A 25,235-nucleotide genomic window follows, 5' to 3' on the forward strand; every position below is an offset into this window, starting at 1 on the left:
CAATGGTAGCTCAGTTGGTAGAGCATTGCGCTTGCAACGCCAGGGTTGTGGGTTTGTTTCCCACGGGGGGCCAGTATGAAAATGTATGCACTCACTAACTGTAAGTCACTCTGGATAAGAGCGTCTGCTAAATGACTAAAATGTAAAATGTAAATGGTAATGATTGACCTAATAATAACAATTTATAGAAAACATATCTCCCATATTGTTTTTCTTTCGGATTCAGTAAAACTTGTACCATCACGTATTCTCTTACTAAATAGCCTACCAGTAAAATACTGACTGAAACAGGACTGTAAAATAAAGTGTCTCTATTCTTTTAACTTTTGTTTGACTTTGATTTCTTTGTTTTGTTTTCCTGTTTGTTCACCCTGAATTCAAACAGAGATAGGTTACCTAGTGGTGGGTAAGTAACAGATACCAGACTGATTGGTCCCAGAGAGCATGGGTCTCCCCTAAAGCCCCTCCTCCCTCTAAAACTTCCCTTTAAGACTAACCTGAGAAGGTAACTTTGCCATGAGGTGCATGAGGTGGTGTGTTGCCCCCTGTCCCCTGACCCTGACTTCCCTGTCTGACCCTCCCCGTCCTCTTTGTGGATGTCTAGCTTTCTCCTGTTCAGCAGACTCATTCAGGACGACCTGAATACTAAGAATTAACACTAGCTTAAACCCTGACCCCCACGCAAACCTGAAGTTCAGGCCTTAACTAGAGTAGTACTCCAACTCCAACCTTTACTAAGTTACCCTCCTTAAAATGTAAACGTCAGATGCATCATACTAATATATAGTATACTATACTATTGACCTCCTTCTGACCTTGTCTGACCCCTGATGGATTTAACCTGACCTCTGAACTTTGAACCATGTACCTTAGAGCTCTTTTGAATTCAAACGATTGTTTTGCTGCTGCAGCATTAGTTTGAAAACACTGTATGCATTTGTTTTCTTTGTGATATCCTGTTAATTGACTTTGAAAACGGTCTACCTCTAACAGTTTAAGATAGTAAAGTAACACAAGTTTAGTGCTTGTAATGGGATATTTGAAAACATGCTGTGAAGCCATAACTACCCCATGTCAGACCATGCAGTAACTGAGGCATGTTGTGTATCTGAGGGCCCAGTGTAACAAGGTGTATGGTTCTGTCCTCAAGCAGAGAATGGAGATGACAGCAGTAGTGATGAGTCCTCTACCCCCAGCCCAGCCACAGAGGGAAGGTAAATACCATTTGACTCAGACATGACAATGAGGATATTGAATATTTAATTTAATCACTTAAAGCTGGAATCTTACTGGTGAAACTGCCACATCCGTTTGCAATATTACAAAAACAAAGAAGTTACTGCAAACAACTAACACTGTTTTTTCCCCCTTGGACATCATTGTACGTGCGATAGAACAGAAGAATATGTACTGCAATTTTTTTACCACGTTGGGCCGCGCTCCTCACCTCTAGTTTGTCAACTAAACAAAAACAATAACAATGGCCGACAGTGCCGCTGTTTCTCCTACTTCGGATTTCATCTTTAATGTCTGTTTATACCTTATTATTAGACTATGAGTAACATGTAAATTGCCCCTCTATCTTTGTTTCAGTTCATTGGCCTCTGACCTCCTGAAGCTGTGTGGAGAGGCCAAACCTAGGAAGGTACAGTCATCTACAGTACTTCACATGCAAAGCATTTTTCTAAAAACCATTTAAATTACATTTTCATGAACTCTAAAGTTAAGAAGTTACTGATAAGCACTATGAGATAAATGCTATTTGTAAAACACTCTTTATGAATGGATATGTTATTAATTGATTGATTGATTGATTGATTGATTGATTGATTGATTGATTGATTTGATCGATCCCACTACCACAGGCACGCAGAAGAACAACCACCCAGATGGAGCTGCTGTATGCTGGTAGTGGTGAATTTGACTCTCCTATGGGGGACTTCTCTGCCCCCCTGCTACCTCTGGCAGAGGCCCAGGAAGGGACAGGGGACATGGGGACAATAGCAGGACATCTCGGGGACAGGGAACTCACTGTGTCCCCCTCAGCACTGTCCACCAGGATAGCTGGACTGTAAGTCCTTATTTTGGTCAAATGTCTTTGTGTTTCGTTTTTAGAACTATAGTACAGGAAATACAGTGAGATACTTGTGGAGTAAATCCTTACCTCCTGTATGTGCATTTGATGGGTCATCATAACAGTGTTATTGTTGAAAAAAATAGTTCATCAGCACGAGAAGGATAGAATGTTTAACTTGACCCAGAATGCATTGTAACCTTCAGTGATGTACAGTCGTGGTCAAAAGTTTTGAGAATGACACATATTGGTCTTCACAAAGTTCGCTGCTTCAGTGTAATGAGATATTTTTGTCAGATGTTACTATGGTATACTGAAGTATAATTACAAGCATTCATAAGTGTCAAAGGCTTTTATTGACAATTACATTAAGTTTATGCAAAGTGTCAATATTTGCAGTGTTGACCCTTCTTTTTCAAGACCTCTGCAATCCGCCCTGGCATGCTGTCAATTAACTTCTGGGCCACATCCTGACTGATGGCAGCCCATTCTTGCATAATCAATGCTTGGAGTTTGTCAGAATTTGTGGGGTTTTGTTTGTCCACACGCCTCTTGAGGATCGACCACAAGTTCTCAATGGGATTAAGGTCTGGGGAGTTTCCTGGCCATGGACCCAAAATGTCAATGTTTTGTTCCCTGAGCCACTTAGTTATCACTTTTGCCTTATGGCAAGGTGCTCCATCATGCTGGAAAAGGCATTGGTCATCACCAAACTGTTCTTGGATGGTTGGGAGAAGTTGCTCTCGGAGGATGTGTTGGTACCATTCTTTATTCATGGCTGTGTTCTTAGGCACAATTGTGAGTGAGCCCACTCCCTTGGCTGAGAAGCAACCCCACACATGAATGGTCTCAGGATGCTTTACTGTTGGCATGACACAGGACTGATGGTAGCGCTCACCTTGTCTTCTCCGGACAAGGTGTTTTCCGGATACACCAAACAATCGGAAAGGGGATTCATCAGAGAAAATGACTTTACCCCAGTCCTCAGCAGTCCAATCCCTATACCTTTTGCAGAATATCAATCTGTCCCTGATGTTTTTCCTGGAGAGAAGTGGCTTCTTTGCTGCCCTTCTTGACACCAGGCCATCCTCCAAAAGTATTTGCCTGACTGTGTGTGCAGATGCACTCACACCTGCCTGCTGCCGTTCCTGAGCAAGCTCTGCACTGGTGGTGCCCCGATCCCGCAGCTGAATCAACTTTAGGAGACGGTCCTGGCGCTTGCTGGACTTTCTTGGGTGCCCTGACGCCTTCTTCACAACAATTGAACCTCTCTCCTTGAAGTTCTTGATGATCCGATAAATGGTTGATTTAGGTGCAATCTTACTAGCAGCAATATCCTTGCCTGTGAAGCCCTTTTTGTGCAAAGCAATGATGACAGCACATGTTTCCTTGCAGGTAACCATGGTTAACAGAGGAAGAACAATGATTTCAAGCACCACCCTCCTTTTAAAGCTTCCAGTCTGTTATTCTAACTCAATCAGCATGACAGAGTGATCTCCAGCCTTGTCCTCGTCAACACTCTCACCTGTGTTAACGAGAGAATCACTGACATGATGGCAGCTGGTCCTTTTGTGGCAGGGCTGAAATGCAGTGGAAATGTGTTTTGGGGATTAAGTTCATTTTCATGGCAAAGAGGGACTTTGCAATTAATTGCAATTCATCTGATCACTCTTCATGACATTCTGGAGTATATGCAAATTGCCATCATCAGCATATCACTTAGACTGTTCATGTCACTCAGTTGGTGTGTCTGTCTCTATGTTGCGTAGTTCTGGAGCCTGGTGTTCTATGGGATCTGAGAGGAGATCACTGGAGCGCTCGCCTCTAACACGCAGGAGGATGCTAGAGAAGGGAGGACAACCCCCCTTAGACATCAAGGAACACACACCTATGGACCCCAAGGGTCACCCAGCAAGAGAGACAAAGTCACACATACCCACGCCCACAGCCATAGAAAAGACCAAAATCACAGACAACAAACCAACGTAAGAGCCATTGCATGAAGCCGTTAACACACCACTACACAAATGTCATGTTCGTACGACGTCCCGATGGTCATAGTAGTACTTACTTCTTGTGTTTCAGGTTGGAAGAGTCGCTTATATATCAAGGACAAAGGTATGTAACACTACTGTATGTCTACCTACAGTATATATTATACTACTGTATACATCTAATGTCCTTTTTCACTCTGGCCCCCCTTCCAGCATTGGGGAACATCCCGCAACCCCACCTGCGCGCGTGCACACGCCACATCTATTTCTATGGGCACAAGCACTGTTCATGACATTACTTTTGTCCTTGTTATAGAGGGGTGATCAACCCTGTGTCATCCCCTAAGAGCAGCCATGCTGCCAGACTACAGTGTGTCTATGTGGCTGAGGGACACACCAAACCTGTCATGTGTGTCGACTGCACTGATGACCTGCTCTTCACTGGCTCTAAAGGTACAGCTCTCTAGTTCTATAATGTTCGGAAACAAAATCAAACCTTGACCTCTAAACCACGACCCCTAGAAACTTCTCACACCTGAAAGGCTCAGATGAGTGTAAGTCATATTATTTGGTATTAGCTTCATCTAGCTTTCTGGTATGGTTGATGGTGTTTCTGCCGTATTGCACACTCATCGTAACCCCTAACCATTGACCTCTAACCTGTGTGTGTGTGTGTGTGTGTGTGTGTGTGTGTGTGTGTGTGTGTGTTGTCAGATCGTACGTGTAAGGTGTGGAACCTGGTGACTGGTCAGGAGATCATGTCTCTGGGAGATCATCCCAGCAGTGTGGTGTCTGTTAGATACTGTTCCAGCCTGGTCTTCACTGTCTCTACCGCTTACATCAAGGTCTGGGACATCCGAGACTCCGCCAAGTGCATACGCACACTCACGTGAGTAAATATATACTATAAGTATTCAGACCCCTTGACTTTTTCCAAATTTTGTTACCCTACAGCCTTATTCTAAAATTGATTAAATAAAACAAATTCCTCATCAATCTACACACAATACCCAGTAATGACAAAGTGAAAACAGGTTTTTAGAAATCTTAGCAAATGTAATAAAAATAAAAAACTGAAATACCTTATTTACATAAGTATTCAGACCCTTTGCTATGAGACTCATAATTGAGCTCAGGTGCCTCCTGTTTCCATTGATCAACCTTGAGATGTTTCTACAACTTGATTGGAGTCAACCTGTGGTAAATTCAATTGATTGGACATGATTTGGAAAGGCACACACCTGTCTATATAAGGTCCCACAGTTAACAGTGCATGTTAGAGCAAAAACCAAGCCATGAGGTTGAAGGAATTGTCCGTAGAGCTCAGAGACAGGATTGTGTCGAGGCACAGATCTGGGGAAGGGTACCAAAAAATGTCTGCAGCATTGAAGGTCCCCAAGAACACAGTGGCCTCCATCATTCTTAAATGGAAGAAGTTTGGAACCACCAAGACTCTTCCTAGAGCTGGCTGCCTGGCTAAACTGAGCAATCAGGGGAGAAGGGCCTTGGTCAGGGAGGTGACCAAGAACCCAATGGTCACTCTGACAGAGCTCTAGAGTTCCTCTGTGGAGATGGGAGAACCTTCCAGAAAGACAAGCATCTCTGCAGCACTCCACCAATCAGGCCTTTATGGTAGAGTGGCCAGACTGAAGCCACTCCTCAGTAAAAGGCACATGACAGCCCGCTTGGTGTTTGCCAAAAGGCACCTAAAGGACTCTCAGACCATGAGAAACAAGATTCTCTGGTCTGATGAAACCAAGATTGAACTCTTCGGCCTGAATGCCAAGCGTCACTTCTGGAGGAAACCTGGCACCATCCCTATGGTGAAGCATGGTGGTGGCAGCATCATGCTTTGGGGATGTTTTTCAGCGGTAGGAACTGGGAGACTAGTCAGGATCGAGGCAAAGATGAACGGAGCAAAGTACAGAGAGATCCTTGATGAAAACCTGCTCCAGAGCGCTCACGACCTCAGACTGGGGCGAAGGTTCACCTTCCAACAGGACAACGACCCTAAGCACACAGCCAAGACAACGCAGGAGTGGCTTTGGGACAAGTCTCTGAATGTCCTTGAGTGGCCCAGCCATAGCCCGGACTTGAACCCGATTGAACACCCCTGGAGAGACCTGAAAATAGCTGTGCAGCGACACTCCCCATCCAACCTGACAGCTTGAGACGATCTGCAGAGAAGAATGGGAGAAACTCCCTAAATACAGGTGTGCCAAGCTTGTCATACGCAAGAAGACTCGATGCTGTAATCGCTGCCAAAGGTGCTTCAACAAAGTACTGAGTAAATACTTAGGTAAATGTACATTTTAGAATAAGGGTGAAAATTAACAAAATGTGGGAAAAGTCAAGGGGTCTGAATACTTTCGAAGGGACTGTATATACAAACACCAACAATATTTATATACACCTCTAGTAATAAACCGAAGACCTTTGTTATGTCAAAAGTTGGAGTTGAGCTTGCCAGTTCCTTTTTCAACACATTCTAGCACATTCCAACACAGCCCAGGGAACTTCAGATTCTTAATTTGCTACTTAAAAAAAGTACTTTTACACAATGTCATTCCCATTGACATGGTATTGACTGCGTGTGTATGTGTGTGTGTGTGTGTCGCAGGTCGTCGGGCCAGGTTAGTACAGGGGACAGCTGTGTGTCTCTCAGGTCCTTGTCCATCCCTCCAGGAGAGAACCAGATCAACCAGATTTCTCTGAACATCACGGGATCCTACCTTTACTCCGCCTCTGGCAACTCAGTCCGCATGTGGGACCTCAGGAAGTAAGAATGAAGGCCAAAAAAGCCTTGTTTTTTCCACCAAGAGCAGTTGAATATCTTGTTTAGTTAAAGTAAGGACTGGAGGTGGCACAAAATAAAGATAAAAGGAGAAAAATTGCGTACACCAAAACAGGCACAGGTGCTGAGTGTAGAGTGTAGAAAAGATAGATAGTGAATGCTCATCATTACTCCCAAGTATGATTTTTAGTTGTACCGAAGAGTCCTAGATCTGAACTCTCCCTGACCCTTGAACTTTGACCTTATGCTCTAGGTTTGTGTCTACTGGCAAGCTGACGGGTCACCTGGGTCCGGTCTTGTGTCTGACCGTCGACCAGATGGGCAACGGTCAAGACGTGGTCCTAACGGGGTCCAAGGACCACACCCTGAAGATGTTTGAGGTGACGGAGGGTGTCCAGGGCAGCATTGTGTCCTGTCACAACTTTGAGCCGCCACACCAGGAGGGTATAGTCTCTCTGGCTGTTCAGGGGGACAGCCTCTACAGCAGCTCCAGAGACTACTGCATCAAGAAGTGGGACCTGTCCCGCAAACGACTAGTACAGGTAAGACATACTGGACACTAGCTGTATATACTGTACTGCTAGTACCTGAAAGAGAGACAAGGCTCTCAAAAACATACAATGAGCTGATAGCTGTGATTTTCACATTGCATGTTGCTTTGTAAGCATCAGATCTTGTTTTGTTGAATTGCTTTTGCTAGCTGCAACATTATCATCATTGTAAGACCAGTAGTGGTAGTAAACAAAATGTATTGTCCCCAAGGAGTTACTTTTCAACTGTTTGTAGTCCTGTTTTGACCTAGTGCATACCTGCTTCCTCCACAGCAGGTGGCGAGTGCCCACTCTGACTGGGTAAGTGCGCTGGGTGTGGTGCCAGGGTACCCGGTAGTGCTGAGTGCAGACAGGGGAGGTCTGCTGAAGCTGTGGCACGCTGATACCCTGGCACAGCTAGGAGACCTGAGGGGACACGACAGCCCTGTTAACGGATTGGCTACCAACAGCAGCCAGCTATTCACTGCTTCAGAGTGAGTTTAACGCCTAACCCTAACATGACCCTTGAATGCCATAGGAGTCTACAGCTATGTCTCACAGAGAAAATATCTCCTAACTTTGACCATGATCCCGATCATACCCTGACCCTAACCCTCTGAGTATATCAACACACTGTTACTATAATAACAAAGTCATAGTTTAACCTAAGAAAGAGAGATAATCAAATCTCTGATACACATGTTGATCCAGCGATTTCATGTTCTTTCTTGTGTGATCTTGTGTGACAGTGACCGGACAGTGAAGATTTGGCAAGCAAAGGGTTCTTTGGAGGAAGGGATCCACTGACACTGAGAAGGAGACCTCTGGACGGTGACTGGACACAGCTCTGTGGATCTACTAGATCACTCTGGATCTACTACAGCCCTATGGATCTATTGCTGCTCTGTGTATCTACTACGCAATGTATTTGCTGCTGCTCTGCACAATGATCCATGGATGGAGGCCCTCCAAGACTGTCACAGGGCAGATGACCAGCCCAGACACACCCATTGAGTTCACCAACGTAAGACATTCACTCAACAGGGCTGGAGGAGAGTAGCACAACAGTCATGGTATTCACCTGAAGAAAAGTGAAACTCCAGTGAAATGCCCATGGTTCTGTCTCATGCTGTATCCTTTCTATACATATCATAGAGGAATCTTCCGGTACAGTGCGTGGAATCATCTCTCTGTGTCGGGAGGTGGGATGTCTTCTAAATAAAGGCCCTATGGAGGTTGGTCTTACAGCAGCTGTTACTGCCAAACCCTATGGGAGACTCATAGAGCCTCAGTGGGGAATAGAGATGTCTCAGTAGGAATAGCACAGTGAACTAGTGGTGTGGGATGGTGTAGCTGATCTTTGCTTCAGAAACAAAGCTCAATGAGGGTGTGTCGTCATCATGCTACAAATGTGATCGTGGAGGTTAATCTCAACCGAATTCAAGTATTGCGTTTAATGTCGTTACCTGCAGATTGTGTGTGACCAAAGTACAAACCTTCTCTGTGTTAGTCAACGGGCTGTTATGAGAGTATCTTTAGCCAATGCATTCCGTTGTACTTGCCTGTGTACAGTACAGTACCTCTGCAGTGGTCTTACTCTCTTTGTATCATACAAGTACAGTCAAACCTCAAACTACAAAAAGTGATTTGATCTTTAATTTTCTGTCAACATTTTTGTATTTCTGTGTGTTTTCCTGGTGACTTTGAAACCTCCAAAGTTCTGCGCTTCCATTTCATGTTTTATCCAATGGCCTGCGTCAATCATTTCAGAGCCCAGGTAAAGTGAGGTCACCAGTGCACAGGCGTATTTACTATCTTAAATCAACTCAAAGTTTATTGGTCGCATACACAGATTTGCAGATGTTATCGCAGGTGCAGCAAAATGCTTGTGTTTTGTAGCTCCAATAGTGAAGTAATACCTAGTAAAAAAAAAATTCTGAGTGAGTTTTCCTGTGCCCAGGTATGCCCTTCCCCCAATCTGATTCAGGAACAGGCTGAATAGAATAGATAGTAGATAGTACAGTATCACAACCTAATTTGTGTGGACTGGCCCAGTATCCCTAAATTGGGTTGACATAGGGGTTAAATGACCACATCTTTATGTAAATAAGAATCCGTTTTTTTTTTCTCCTGGACATCTTGTGCACAAATTCCGACTTTCTAGTGATTCTAATGTCAGATGCAGTGTGGAAATAAATGTAATCTGTCAAAAATAACATGAACTGGTATATCTTTCAACATGGAGATGTGTGTTGCCATGATACCACCAACTGGTGGCAGTATAATACAGTATCATATTAGGAAACATGACACGGTTTCAAAACAGAGAACTTTGGCACGGGAGATTTGTTTTCCTTCCTCCTGTTCTTCGGTAGATATTCAGTCCGTGGCAGTTTTAATCTGTTGCAGGAAAACGATTCCATCTAATGTCCATGAACCAATCTCCTCGAAATGTTCATAAACACATGCAAAACAACCTGCTTTGGTTGGGTCTTTTGCTAATTTGTTTGCAGCAGATAAAAACATTGCAAGAATTCCATAAAGGCAGACCATAGGCACATATCATAGCTCCAAGGTATAAACGGTGAGCATGGTAAGAACTATACAGCTCTCCTTACCTGTGAATTCCCACTTCCTGCATGGTCACCTGTGTGCCTACCTATGCATGTGACCAGCGACCCTTGACTCAACATATGTGGGGTCATCATGGATCACTGGTCATGTAGGCACACATGTGACCAACAGTGTATACATTTATTGAGGGGGAACCTTTATGATGACATTCTTGTTTTTTCCATTAGCTTCTTTCTGAAGAAGAGAAGTGATGGGAATGAATCAGTATTTAATGTACAACAATTAGAGCATCAGAGTTTCATGTGTACAATAAGAACAGAACAATCTCTTGCACCTTAAGCACTGCATTACTTCTGAACCACGGACTATTTCTATTTTTAATCACTGTTCCAAACATCACAAGCTACTGTATATTTAATACAATGTGGTCCAGCCGTATAGAGTTAATTCAGTGTTCTTAAAATAGCCATGATTCTTACTGCACTGTCAGCATATTCTGATAGGGTTTCTTGGTCTGTTCTCGGTTTCTCATATTTCTAACATACTTTATCCCAAGATAACACCAGGACCTAGACGGTACTCTTACAGTTTCATAATAAATCAATGTACAGACCGACCTCAATAACGGCTATGTGGGATAAGAGTTCCTGTCTGGGGTTATTTTTATCTCAACCTATATGGGTTTGACAGGGGGCTTCTGTGCTTTTCTGAACCTGGTTTAGTATCCTTTATACCTGAGAGAAAAGAGCTGAAGTGTATGGTAAATAGGGACCCTATTCCCTGTATAGTGCACTACTTTTGACCAGGGTCCATACTCTGGTCAAAAGTAGTGCACTATACAGTATAGGGAATGAGATGCCATTTGGAATACAGCCATTGTAGCCAGAGACTGATAGTATTTTTCGGCTTTTGAATTTGTCATAGGGATTATGTGACTGGCTACATTCATCCAATCTCTCCTGGGGTGTGTATGTGTGTGTGTGTGTGTGTGTGTGTGTGTGTGTGTGTGTGTGTGTGTGTGTGTGTGTGTGTGTGTGTGTGTGTGTGTGTGTGTGTGTGTGTGTGTGTGTGTGTGTGTGTGTGTGTGTGTGTGTGTGTGTGTGTGATCATATTGACCCTGTGAATCATTGCTTGAATCATCCCTCCCTTCAGTGATATTTCTACAATACTCTTTATTTCCCTGTTGAGTCACAGTTTGTATAATTTGGCTTTGGAATAAAGGGTTGACCAAGAAAGGGAAGGAGAGGGAGTAAGATAGCTTGATTAGACTGAGAAACAGTGTGGGGGTCAATACCAAACACAACAATGCTTACCTCACATACAGGGAATACTGTGCCATTTCGGACACACCCAGAGTGAATTTCCTGGCATCTGCTGGGGGAGGATGGAGAGGATGATGAGAGGATGGGAGGATGGAGCGAGGGATGAGAGGAATAGGGGAAGAAATGTCAGGGAAGAGAGGAGATATCCTGCCCCTCAGTACACAGATCATGGGTTATGATGAGGTGTATTGTATTAATTACATACGGGCATTTCCATCTAAAAGGACCCATGAGCACCAACATGTGAAGTTCATAGGAGCATATCAAATTGGGTGTCAAATGAAAGAGTCTATGTTTTTGGGAAATTAAGGCATAGATACATTTTTCAATCATTTTCCATCTTAAAAATGTGGCATAATTAAAGGATTTGATTTCTGGATAAACAGATGGAAAAGGGGTCTTAGAAAACATTTACCAGAAAAAGTCTTAAAAGGTATCAGAAATACATAAAAACACAATAATGTTGACGTAAAGACCCCTGCCAACTAATATCAACACTTATATTTAGTTTTGGAGAAATCGTTCACCTTCTGTAAGTTTAAGAAATATTGCTTTGTGCCTTGTAATTCCATTACCAAAAACCCACATACATGTCTTTAAGATATTTTCTAATTTCTCTCCCTCGTGAGGAGGGAGGATAATGAAAGTTCACAGAAGTAACAGGCAATGGTAGACTTACCAATTCATTGAAGTGATTTTACTGATATATTTTTTTTTATGAATGATTAAGATATTAAAACTCGTAATTCGGTTATCAAATTGGTAACGGAATTACCCAAAAATCACTAACAAAATTACTGCAACTGAATTGGCTACAATGGGAAATCATAATAGTCAAAAACCACAGTTGGGTCCCCTGCTACTGTCCTCCCTTCCACTGGCATACTGTTATGTTCAGCTCATAACTGTTTTCTTTCTCTTTCTGTCACGTGATCAAAGCAAGAGTGTTAAAACAGTCTGGACAACCCCTCCCTCACCTCTCTCCCTCTCTCTCTCTCTCTCTCTCTGCCTTTGTCTCTCACTCTCCAGTTAATGTCACCTCTCCCAGCTCTTACTGACAGCTACCCATGAGCCCTCTCACTTTCCATTTACTTTAACCAGCATCCTCACCCGCTGAGCACCGACCAACACCGGACGTCCATGGACGTTAAAAAGTACTTGAAATTTGATCAGTCCACCCTGCCGTTAATGTTAATGTCCACAGACGGACATGACTGGACCAAATCTGAACCTATCATCAATGTGTGTTTCAGAAGTTTGGTGTTTCACATGTTTGGATAGCAAAGTACAGTACAGTAAGTAGAGTACAGTACAATACAGTTCAGTACTGTACAGTGAGTCAAGCACAGTAGAGTACAGTCCAATACAATACAGTAGTACAGTACATTACAATACAGTACAGTACCGTAAAGAAAAGTAGAGTATAATACAGTACAGTACTGTAGTACTGCACTGAACTATACTGTACTGTACTGAACTCTACTGTACTGTACTCTACTTACCCTACTGCACTGTACTGAACTCTACTCTACCCTACTCTGCTGTGCTGTATTGTACTGCAATGTACTCTTCTGTGCTCTGCTGTGCTGCGCTGTGATGTCCAAACTTGTGAAACATGGGGAGAATGACAATCATATCCATAATTACGCATTTCTGTGTAGTACAGATCAGGGACCCATGATGTAATTCAGTTACCGTAATTCCGTTACCGGGTGTAAATACACTTCACTTACTGTAGTTTAATAACCAAAATAGATTTTTTCAAACTCAAGGTGCCAAGGTGCCATTTGGAAAACGTGGTCACATAAAAACCTGAGGGAGATTTTACCGTAAAAGTTTGCATCTGCACAGTTCTTCCACTAAATTAGTTTTTGTCAATTTTTCAATGGAAATTGTTAAAAGTAGTCCTTGTGCATAGAGTTGTATGGTTTGTTAAACTTTGAAATCAATGTTTTTAGTTTGGCATACATTTTAAAGTAAAAAAACGGAGTCAAAGCGTAATTCCGTTACCATGGAATTGCCCATATACCTTGCAGTGGGCTCACTATCTTTAACACATTGAGCTGTTACAGCTGAGTGGGCAGCTGATAATATACGCTGTTTTATAGAGAGGCTGTTTTATTATATTCAATCAGCTCTGTAGGGATGTGTAGGAGGGCACTTAATACAATTGGGGGTCAATTACTCCTGGTCTGAGAGTGCAGGACTGTTGCCATACATACACACCACTAAATAGAGTGAAATAGGCCTACTGTATAAAACATTAGAGGATACAGAGGCATGGAATTCCGCATGGAATTATTTATTATCATGCGTTAAATAGGCTACAGTGTTACTTTCACCTGGATTCCTCACACCTATGAGTGGAAATGGATGCTGTTTCATGTTTAATGCATATGTTTATACAGTAGTGTATACTGTGTGTGTCTCTGTCTCTCTCGTTCTCTCTGTGTGTGTGTGTGGTTTTATGTGTGTGCATCTGTGCATTTGTGTCAGGACTGTGTGTTTTGTGTGTGTGTGCATGTGAATGTACTTATTTCAAAGGATCTATTTGGGCATCACTTACAGTAACTCTTTGATGAGTGCTGGCTGGTTACCTAAAGGTGCGGTAATGGTTTCTCTCACCAGCTAGCGAAGGGTCTGTGTGTGAGCTATATTTGGAGGGGATGGTCAGGCCTGAAAAATACTGGGTAATGAAGATGATGAGTCACCCCAAGGATCAAATGTCTTATATCCAAACATAGTAAACACATACTTGCTTTGTAATTTCTTTTTCTGGTGACATGAAAATTATGATGGGAATATAATTTTGAACACTTTAAGACCTATTACACACGCACACGCACAGACAGACACACACACACACAAACACACACACTCGCTCTATCATAATTATCTATGTTATTATAAGTCATGACATGGTCAGGGTTAGCCTAACTCCTATTTGTTTCTAGTGTCCTTACTGTGGGTCTCTTATGAATGTCTGTTATGATTGTAGCCTATTTATCAGATGGGCATCTGTGGCATTCTTTTGTCCAAGGCGCACATTCCTCTAGCAGCGTTAGTAGGTGACTCTGACTGTCAGCCTATGAAGTGACATCACCCCACCGCTAGTAGCCTGCTCGGAGCGTTCCTCCTCGTTCCGTCTACATGCATTCATTTTCGTTTCGATAAAGGAGGTGTAGTTTATCCGATTCTTGCTGCTAAAAGGGGTTGGACAAAAATATTTTCCCATCATGAACAACTGCAATAGCTTCGTCAACATGGCGTCGATAGGAGATTTCGACCCTCTCAATGCTTCCATCCCCGCCACCAAAGTTGAAATCACGGTGTCTTGCAGGTAAGAGAATGCCTTCAGTGTAATGAATTTTTGTCGGGGGTTGATATGACTGTTGTCACGGAAGAAGGATATGATATGGGCAAGTATTCGGGCTTTTATCTGCCATTCCAACTGGCCAACTGTCAAACAAGTTCTGGTTGTAGTAACATTTTGAAAAAGTAAATGTTGTTCATCCAACCGCACTGTTTATAATTAGTTTAGGCTACATTGTATCTAGATAAGAGTGAGGTGTTCAAATTGTTACTTTGTTTTAGTTTTTGGTGGTAAGTATTTTATAGGCAGTAACTAGCAGTCTGCCTGTTGGAGGACTGGCAATGGACATCAACATGCTTGAATAGGCATGAACAACAATACCAACGTTCCCTATATTGGGATATAGCCGTATGTTAGAAGACTGTTCTCACCGAATAATCTGACACTTAGTCTTGTTTTGTTCTGACTCGTGGCTTGTTGTGGACTGGGACTCACCGAGCTGATCAGAGGAACACAAATAGATTTACATTGACATTTGACAAATAACCCTTCAAGGTAAACTATATGACAGGAGTATGCTAATGTTTGATATAGTGCAGCGACAGTCAGACGTGTCTGTGAGCTGGAATAGAAGGGTAGGCTAGATATAGCGGGTTGAGAGTGTATCACTAGCCTGTTTTTTTTTTTTTTTTTTTTGTTACCACCCTCTCTCTCTGGAGACGTGCCTTCCTGTTGCGTAACGGCTCCCCCGGTCTCCGCCAAACCTTACAGTTGAAGTCTGAAGTTTACATACACCATAGCCAAATACATTTAAACTCAGTTTCACAATTCCTGACATTTAATCCTAGGAAAAATTCCGTGTCTTAGGTCAGTTAGGATCACCACTTTATTTTAAGAATGTGAAATGTCAGAATAATAGTAGAGAATTATTTATTTCAGATTTTATTTATTTCATCACATTCCCAGTGGGTCAGAAGTTTACATACACTCAATTAGTATATGGTAGCATTGCCTTTAAAATTGTTTAACTTGGGTCAAATGTTTCGGGTAGCCTTCCACAAGCTTCCCAAAATAAGTTGGGTGAATTTTGGCCCATTCCTCCTGACAGAGCTGGTGTAACTGAGTCAGGTTTGAAGGCCTCCTTGCTCGCACACGCTTTTTCAGTTCTGCCCACAAATGTTCTATAGGATTGAGGTCAGGGCTTTGTGATGGCCACTCCAATACCTTGACTTTGTTGTCCTTAAGCCATTTTTCCACAACTTTGGAAGTATGCTTGGGGTCATTGTCCATTTGGAAGACCCATTTGCGACCAAGCTTTAACTTCCTGATGGATGTCTTGAGATGTTACTTCAATATATCCACATACTTTTCCTTCCTCATGATGCCATCTATTTTGTGAGGTGCACCAGTCCCTCCTGCAGCAAAGCACCCCCACAGCATGATGCTGTCACCCCTGTGCTTCACGGTTGGGATTTGTGTTCTTCGGCTTGCAAGCCCACCCCCTTTTTCCTCCAAACATAACGATGGTCATTATGGCCAAACAGTTCTACTTTTGTTTCATCAGACCAGACGACATTTCTCCAAAAAGTACGATCTTTGTCCCCATGTGCAGTTGCAAACTGTAGTCTGGCTTTTTTATGGCAGTTTTGGAGCAGTGGCTTCTTCTTTGCTGAGCGGCCTTTCAGGTTATGTCGATATAGGACTCGTTTTACTGTGGATATAGATACTTTAGTACCTGTTTGCTCCAGCATCTTCACAATGTCCTTTGCTGTTGTTCTGGGATTGATTTGCACTTTCCTCACCAAAGTACGTTCATCTCTAAGATACAGAGCGCGTCTCCTTCCTGGGCGGTATGACGGCTGCGTGGTCCCATGGTGTTTATACTTGCGTACTATTGTTTGTACAGATGAGCGTGGTACCTTCCGGCGTTTGGAAATTGCTTCCAAGGATGAACCAGACTTGTGGAGGTCTACAAAAAAAAATTCTGAGGTCTTGGCTGATTTCTTTTGATTTTCCCATGATGTCAAGCAAAGAGGCACTGAGTTTGAAGGTAGGCCTTGAAATACATCCACAGGTACACCTCCAATTGAGTCAAATTATGTCAATTAGCCTATCAGAAGCTTCTAAAGCCATGACATCATTTTCTGGAATTTTCCAAGCTGTTTAAAGGCACAGTCAACATAGTGTATGTAAACTTCTGACCCACTGGAATTGTGATACAGTGAAATAATCTGTCTGTAAATAATTGTAGGAAAAATTACTTGTCATGCACAAAGTAGATGTCCTAACCGACTTGCCAAAACTATAGTTTGTTAACAAGAAATTTGTGGAGTGGTTGAAAAATGAGTTTTAATGACTCCAACCTAAGTGTATCTAAACTTCCGACTTCAACTGTATGTATTTAAGGGGTCCCTTTAGAATAGATCAACTGAGGGAATGCTGGCCTCACTGGAATGGGAATCATAGTGTTGTCACTGGACTGTCACTCATTATTTAATCAACTGATATTGAAGGAAAGAGGAAACACACAGTGAGACATTGTAACCACTCAATAACACATGTCATATTAAAACAAAGTGTAGGCCTACTTCCCAATGAAATTCCGTGTAGATCTCTCACAATGGACTCAATTGAATAAGAGGGAAATTAATTTCGTAATAACCACACACAATAAACAATAACTAGTTACTTTATCTGACCATACCATACTGAACCAGTAGCCTACTTCCCTAGGGGAATTAATCCATTAAAATGTGTTATCTCTATCACCTCCAGGGAGTAAGTCACATATTACCCCTTATGTGTCAGCCTCTGAAGAAGAGATGGAGGGTTGTGTTACTATATACATAAGGGATGTTAGGTAAATGCTGGTCCTGAGTCACCCTCTAGTGCCGGCTGGGCATAGAGGAGGTCTGTAGGGAATGCCTTCACACTCATCACACCCCAGAGAGGAGGTGAGGTACCATGGTGACGCGGCCAGGGGTGCGTGCGTTTGTGTGTGTGTGTGTGTCTGTGTCTGAAAGGCTCTGATCTCTGTCGCTCTCTTTCTCTATCACACACACCACACACACGCACAAACAAGGCTCTGCTCTCAAACACACACACACAAGCACACACAAAAGCAGGCAGGCAGGCACACTGTGTGTCTGACGACGGGATAAGAGTCTCCCTCCCACTCTTCCTCTCGCGCTCTCTCTCTCTCCCTCTACCTCTATCTCTCATTCTAACTTACTTTCTTCTCTCTCTGGCCAGAGCTCCAACGGAGGCCCAGACTGTTAGTACAGATAACTCAATCTCTTCTCTCCCTGCCTGCAGTCATCTGATGTCATGTTTACATGTGGGTACTGTAGGCTATTGTAGATGTATGGCTCTGCTCTGATTAGGTTGGGCTAGGCCTATTTACTGTCATCATGACACATTACAGTTCTGTGTGGACCAGAGTTCAGTTAATATTTATAAGTTGGTGGATATTTATGAGGTGTTCTTCTCTGCTGGATTTCTCAGTACCCCTCGGATCCTCCTGGGTAAATTGATCCTTGGCTTGGTGTAATAAAGCGGACCTAACCGTTTCATAAAGTATTTTATTGTACTAGCGCTATATTCCCAATTCATTGATTGGTTCTACCTCTGTATGAGTTAGAATGTATGAATTGTTCAGATATTGCATTATCTTGCTATTTCTGTACATGTCTGGCTGGTTGTCTCTGCGGTACTGTAGTTTAGTGTGTGGTTTCCTGTGGTTTATGGGAACATCACTCATGTGTGGTGTCTGGCCGTGCTTATGGTAATCTGTGGTGTCTGGTTTCTCAGTTCTTGTTCAGGGATGTGTCTAATCAGTGATAGGAGCACAGGTGTCAAAGCTGGAGACCTCATTACCTCTGTGATTTAAGAGGAAGGAAGGGGGGCACCAGGAGCACCACAGGGACCAGGGATACCATGACAGGTTTGGGCCCAGCCCTTTCTCCTGTTTTCTCACACCTCTGTCTCACTCGTTCCTTTCTATCCCTCTCTTTCCCCCTCTTCCCTGGGTTTTCTCTCCCTGTCAGTGTGTAACTGACTCTGACAGCCTCCCTAGATGTCAGATCTCCCTCTCCATCTCTTTCTCTGTGGGACTGCCACTCCTCCTATCAACACAACTGTCACCAATTGGCTGACTGACTGACAGCCACTATTATCAATCCAAAAGTTTTGTAGTAGTTTTTTCTTGACTCTGAGTTTATTTCAGGTTGACCATGCCTGACTGTTTCTCAATGCTTACCCTCCCCTAGTCCCTAAAATACTGTTGTTTGAGGGAGTTAGTTTGTTTTGGGCTGAAACAGAGAACAACCTCAGGGATAAGAAACCCATGCTGTGTTATGCAAACACCAAAATGTCAATAAACACGTTTATTTATATATCTACATATCTAATCCAGAGAGTCAGGGAAAGCTTGTTTGGCCAGGGCGCCCTTAAAAAAAAAAATCCTATCAATGGGATTCACCTGGATAAATAAAGGATACTTAAATATATCTAACTGGCTGTTCTATATTAATAGCAGTTTGAGTGTCTTTAAAGGGACAGTTCAGGATAGTTTTGGAATTTGTCAATTTTTGTCAATGAAGACCATTTCTATGTCTCTGCGTCCAGTATGAAGAATGTTAGAGGTAGTTTTGCAAGCCAATGCTAACTAGTGTTAGTGCAATGCCTGGAAGTCTACAGGAACTGCTAGCATGCTAGCTCTTCCCAAAGACTTACAGTCATTGCGTTAACGCTAGTTAGCAATTGTGCTGCACACAGAGACATAAAAATGGTATCCACAAGTTCATCTGACTCTGGGGATGTAGATAAATGGCTTCATTGCTAGACCTTGGACAGACAAACTAAGCAGTACCTTCACTCACCCCACTTTGTCTTTCTGAACAAATCCATATTTTAACCAATGTCTAGATGTCAGTTGGGTTACTTTATACAGTTAAAATATTTATCCTTTGGCTGTTGGAACAAAACTATTTCTTTCTCTCTCTCTCTCTCTCGTCTCTTCTCTCCTCTATTTTCTCTCTCTCTCCAACGGCTTGGCAGCCCTCCTGTACCCTGTCTGTCTGCTTGGTTTATGGAGCTGAATGATGGCCTTTAATTTGAAATGGAAAAGGGTAAATGGAAAGTAAGAGTGAGAGTGGAAACATGGCTCTAGGTGTGGGTTGCCTTGGAGACCTTTCAGGTGGCAGTCACAGGATTATTGATGATGGCCAGTTTGGGGCCTGGATGATGTCAGATATTCATTAGCTAAGGGACAGTTTAAAAGTTAAACTGGGGGGGGGGCAATGTGCAGTCTGTTGCGGATCATCCTTCTCCTATGTTGTCCTATAATAATGACGCCACATATGCTCCCGGCAGGCCCAGTTATTCAGGAAAGCTTAACGTTTAAATATTTGTCATTTAACTTTTAAAATGTGTTACCTTTTATATGTGGCATAAACACAACCAGTCACAATATTTTAATCTGATTAGGCTACTTCAAAAGCCTCCTGTAGGTATGCGTACGCTCGTCCAAAATATAATTCCAGCATCCTCAAAATGGCTTGACATTAACCAGGTTTCCATCCAACCTTTTTATACTAGGAAAGTACATGTTAAGATAAAAAATATCACAATATCATTGGAAAGCATGCAATTTATTAGGCTACAGATGAAAAAATGATGAACTTCACAGGGTGGTGAAAGTGCAAGACGATGAGCTTGATACTCCTTTCAATAAATATCAAGGGTCTTATTCTGATGACATAATGATCGATGCTTGGCTGCCGTTTGACAAATAAAAATAATCTTGCACTTTTGTCCATAATAATCTCATCATGTAGGCTATACCCGAGCTGTTGGCTAGAGCGCACGTGCCAATACCAGAGTGGGCACATTCGCTATACATAAACACATTTTTGTGACAAAACCATCAGTAGGCCTAGAGTTGAAACCCATTAATTTTTTTATCCGGTACATGGGAATTTAACTGCAAAAGTTATTTTTATGTGCACTATGTATTTATGCACAGACTTTTATCTGCAACAAGTCAATTTGATGGAAACACAACTCTGATGGAAAAATGCGCGTAATGTTTTTAGTTGGATTTTAACATTTTCGCATGAAAATCTGTCGCCTATTGGATGGAAACCTAACTATCTACACCCTAAAGAATCTGGCAAGTGCGCTAGTCCAGTGTCATTTTGATTATGCCTACACATCATGGTTCACCAGCAGCCTCAAACGTCTGAAGAATAAGCTACCAGCCAAACATGCTTGTAAGAATTGTACTTAAACTACCCTATCATACTTATCTGGAGGTCGAGCATTTTAAGCAGCTAGAATAGCTATCTGGGGAAAAAAGAGTAGTATTAATTCAACTTGGTCTGTTCCACAGAATTATCATGGACTCAGCCCCCAGGTACCTATCCAACTATTTTTCATTTGTAAGAAATGTCCACCAGCATAATACCAGAGTCATAAACTCTAATATTCACATTTAGACTATTATATTTAAATCTGGTAAGAACACATTTTTATATACCGGCACTGTTGAGAGGAACAAACTAGCACAGCAACTCAAAGCCATACGAACCATAAACACTTTTAAAAAGCATGTCAAAATCTGGCTAATGTGTGAACAGTAGAACCTTTTTTTATCTGCATCTGTGTAATGTGTCTTTATCTATGTAATTGTATATGTATTTATGCGCAAAATAGAGACCACAATGGAAATAAGTCCCCGACCTTATTGTGGAATCCCGGTCACTTTTAAAGATATTTGTACTGTGTGAATATATGTATTTATTTTTACTGACAAATAAAATCAATAAATCCAAACTGTGCAGAGGCCATTTTGATGTAATGGAAAGAGACATCTGTTACAAAACACCAACAAGTTTAATGACATTCGGAGATTGTCAAGCCAAGCGTTCGATACTGGGTAAGCCTAGAAGATAGGGAGGGATGCATTCTCTGTTTGTCGAGATTGACATAGTCTATTTATTGTGGTGTTGAAAACGCAAACTATGATATTGAAGCGGCCAAAGTCAGTATGCTTTGTTTATTGGTTGTGTGTTACATTGGCACAGAAACCTCTCGGTGGAAGATTTGTTGCATATATTTTATATAATTATAAATATGGCATCAAAATGTTGAAAATCTGATTCCCCCTAGCTGATCATTGTCTGCAACCGGCTCTGATCGTAGTGTAGGCCTAATGAAACAGGCAGGGAGAGTGAGCTCGTCCGTGGTGGTTGGCGAACCCTCAACCTTCTGGCCATTAGCCCTGCTTGGCATCAACTGTGCCACAAAAGCATGCTGGAGTGGCAAAGACGATAAACACAGGGTCGCTACAGCTATTGTTATTTGTGGTCGTAAACATTACAAGTAGAAGGGGAGGGTCATATGAAAATGTTTTTACGTTTATTTTTTGTATGACACGCCTTTAGTTGGACCATTGCATGTAGAAGGGGGGGTCATATGAAAATGTTTGTACATTAATTTTTTATGACACACCTTTAGTTGGACCAGCCCTAGAAATGATAGATCCAGATCTGTCTTTTTTATGATAGAAACCCAACAACACTCAACTTGTTCCTCTCTTGTCTTGAAGGTTCTTTTTGGTGCATTGGTTCCCTCTTTGACTCTAGGAAGGGAATGTATTGCCCTTTTGGACCCATAAAGATCAGCTAATGGCTTGTATTGGAGAAGTGACAAAAGTGTCTGGATGGATTGAACTGAGACAGGGGCCATGCTGTGGCCTGGTTCAATACGACTCCGAGAAAGACAGGAAGATACAATGGAAGGATCTCACATAGGAGAGGAGGATGAAAATACAGTGAAAGACAGGCAAAAGACTGGAACTGTGGGAGCTGAATGGATTTTGGAAGACCTTACAGGAGCAAAGCAATTAGTGGGATTTGCAATTTGGCTGAAAACGTATGGAGCTGAAATGAAATTGGAAGACATGGTCTCTGAGCCTGGGTAATGGCCAGTGTGTGTGTGTGTGTGTGTGTGTGTGTGTGTCCATGCTTGTGAGTGTGTGTGGGCTGGGTCCTGTTATGTAATCTGGTTTGGGTCTCCTTGGGGAGTCTAGCACACCTCGTAAAGATCCACACACTGAGGAAATGACTATTGACCGCTCCTACTCTCCCACTACCCTGAGCTCTGAGGTGATTTTCTACATGGTTGGAAAAAACGTCCACAGAATGGTGTGTAATTTGTGTGTAGTGTGTGTAATCTGTAGAGCTGGGAATTGCCAGGGACCTCAAGATACGATATTATCACGACACTTAGGTGCCGATAGAATATGTATTGTGATTCTCACGATTCTATATGTATTGCGATTCGATACTGTGATTTTATTGCGATTTGATGTTCCAAACATATTGCTCGCTATATGTCTGCTGCAGAGAGACAAGAAAGTGCATGACAAAACGATTTTTGATCAGTCAAGGAAATAAAAGTGGTGAAAACATGTTAGCTTGGCTCACTATTTAAAAATAAGATGAAAAACAAGCTATAGGATAAAAACTACAGGAGTTTTGGCGCAGGTACAGCCAACGCTAGCTAACGTTACCTACAGTAAAAAATATATATATATTGCGATGTGTAACTGTATCGATAATTTTTCCCCATCACTATTAATCTGTGTGTTTGTGTGATTTAGTTTCTTTGCTTCCATATTCATTGTTGAACCACAGAAGTTAATGCTGTGACTCCTATTGGATTTGTTTTTCCTCTTTCTCTCCACATTCAATGAAATTCAAAGGGGCTTTATTGGCATGGGAAACATATGTTTACATTGCCAAACCAAGTGAAATAAACAATAAATGAAAATGAAAAGAAACAAAAACAAAAAAATGATTAGAAATTATACTGAACAAAAATATAAACGCAACAGGTAAAGTGTTGGTCCCATGTTTCATGAGCTTAAATAAAATATCCTAGAAGTTTTTCATACGCACAAAAAGCTTATTTCTCTCAAATGTTGTGCACAAATTTGTTTACATCCCTGATAGCGAGCATTTCTCATTTGCTAACATAATCCATCCACCTGACAAGTGTGGCATAACAAGAAGCTGATTAAACTGCATGATCATTACACAGGTGCACCTTGTGCTGGGGACAATAAAAGGCCACTTTAAAATATGCAGTTTTGTCACACAACACAATGCCACAGATGTCTCAAGTTTTGAGCGAATGTGCAATTGGCATGCTGACTGCAGGAATGTCCACCAGAGCTGTTGCCAGAGACTTGAATGTCCATTTCTCTACCATAAGCCCCCTCCAACGTTGTTTTAGAGAATTTGGCAGTACGTCCAACCGGCCTCACAACCACGCCAGCCCAGGACCTCCACATCCTGCTTTTTCACCTGCGGGATCATCTGAGACCAACCAATATCCAGCAACCTGACAGCTGATGAAACTGTGGGTTTGCACAACCGAAGAATTTTGATTCAAACTGTCAGAAACCGTCTCAGGGAAGCTCATCGTCCTCACCAGGGTCTTGAACTGACTGCAGTTTGGCGTCGTAACCGACTTCAGTGGGCAAATGCTCACCTTCAGTGGCCACTGGCACGCCCGGAGAAGTGTGCTCTTCATGGATGAATCCTGGTTTCAACTGTACCGGACAGATGGCAGACAGCGTGTATGGCGTCGTGTGGGCGAGCGGTTTGCTGATGTCAACGTTGTGAACAGAGTGCCCCATGGTGGCGGCGGGGTTATGGTATGGGCAGGCATAAGCTACGGACAATAAACACAATTGCATTTTATCGATGGCAATTTGAATGCGGTACCGTGACGAGATCCTGAGGCCCATTGTCGTGCTATTCATCCGCCGCCATCACCTCACGTTTCAGCATGATAATGCATGTCGCAAGGGTCTGTACACAATTCTTGGAAGCTGAAAATGTCCCAGTTCTTCCATGGCCTGCATACTCAACAGACATGTCACCTATTGAGCATGTTTGGGATGCTCTGGATTAGGGGGATTTAAAACAGTCAACAATAATCAAATGAATTCAGAGCTTGTGAAATTATACCTAGACTGAATATATGCCTTCCACAACCATAAGACTCACTAATAATTTAATTATTTTATCAGAATATTTGTACCTGCTTTTTTTTCAATAAACATTGATCTGGCATTCAGGTCTGTCTATACAAATGCCCTTTTTTGTTACTAATTTAACCAGAACCATGCATAATGCACATTCACTAATAATGTAACAGGCATTATAGAAAGTTAACACTGGTCTCATGAACAATCTCTCATGCACCAGTCCACGTGCTAGTGAGTAGCCAGCTAATATTTATATTTCAAGTTTAGCCAACTTGGATCTAGGTATAATTTCACAAGCTTTGAGTTCAGCTAACAAGGCAAAACAGTTGAATTGTTATGAACACAATGTTCTGTCTGTCTCCAACTGTTTGAACTGCATGCTAGCCTGTCCACTTTGTTCAGATGTTGAAATCAAGTGGCCTACCTTATTTCTCAGAATGAGAACGAGTTGCCAATTCCTTATATAATTGTTTTATGCTTATTGGACATTTATAAAACAGACTAAACAGCTAGTATAACAATCTTTATTTGACTAAAATGCTGCTGGCGATACATGGTACCGTAATGCGCGTGC

The 25,235-nt window shown here is 42.2% G+C and overlaps 2 protein-coding genes across 6 annotated transcripts in view; both read left to right on the top strand.

The window, feature by feature from the left end:
- The window catches only part of LOC311147109 (kinesin-like protein KIF21A), a 49,917-nt gene extending 40,309 nt beyond the window's left edge, over positions 1-9,608 (top strand). For 2 of the 5 annotated variants that reach the window (XM_084183732.1, XM_084183734.1), the window contains 11 exons: positions 1,151-1,214; positions 1,594-1,645; positions 1,866-2,071; positions 3,844-4,059; positions 4,160-4,192; positions 4,385-4,521; positions 4,783-4,957; positions 6,689-6,847; positions 7,116-7,404; positions 7,687-7,886; positions 8,142-9,608. In XM_084183732.1, the coding sequence (XP_084039858.1) occupies positions 1,151-1,214; positions 1,594-1,645; positions 1,866-2,071; positions 3,844-4,059; positions 4,160-4,192; positions 4,385-4,521; positions 4,783-4,957; positions 6,689-6,847; positions 7,116-7,404; positions 7,687-7,886; positions 8,142-8,199 (1,589 nt within the window). In that variant the 3' untranslated portion in view covers positions 8,200-9,608. The remainder of the gene's footprint in view (positions 1-1,150; positions 1,215-1,593; positions 1,646-1,865; positions 2,072-3,843; positions 4,060-4,159; positions 4,193-4,384; positions 4,522-4,782; positions 4,958-6,688; positions 6,848-7,115; positions 7,405-7,686; positions 7,887-8,141) is intronic. The other 3 variants (XM_084183733.1, XM_084183736.1, XM_084183735.1) reach the window with 2 other exon arrangements.
- A 4,834-nt stretch (positions 9,609-14,442) lies between these two features.
- The window catches only part of LOC311146882 (copine-8), a 118,288-nt gene continuing 107,495 nt past the window's right edge, over positions 14,443-25,235 (top strand). The window contains exon 1 of the mRNA XM_084183497.1: positions 14,443-14,628. Coding sequence (XP_084039623.1) covers positions 14,525-14,628 — 104 coding nt within the window. The 5' untranslated portion in view covers positions 14,443-14,524. The remainder of the gene's footprint in view (positions 14,629-25,235) is intronic.

Source organism: Coregonus lavaretus (assembly GCF_964263955.1).
Source record: "Coregonus lavaretus genome assembly, chromosome: 19".
Lineage (NCBI taxonomy): Eukaryota > Metazoa > Chordata > Actinopteri > Salmoniformes > Salmonidae > Coregonus > Coregonus lavaretus.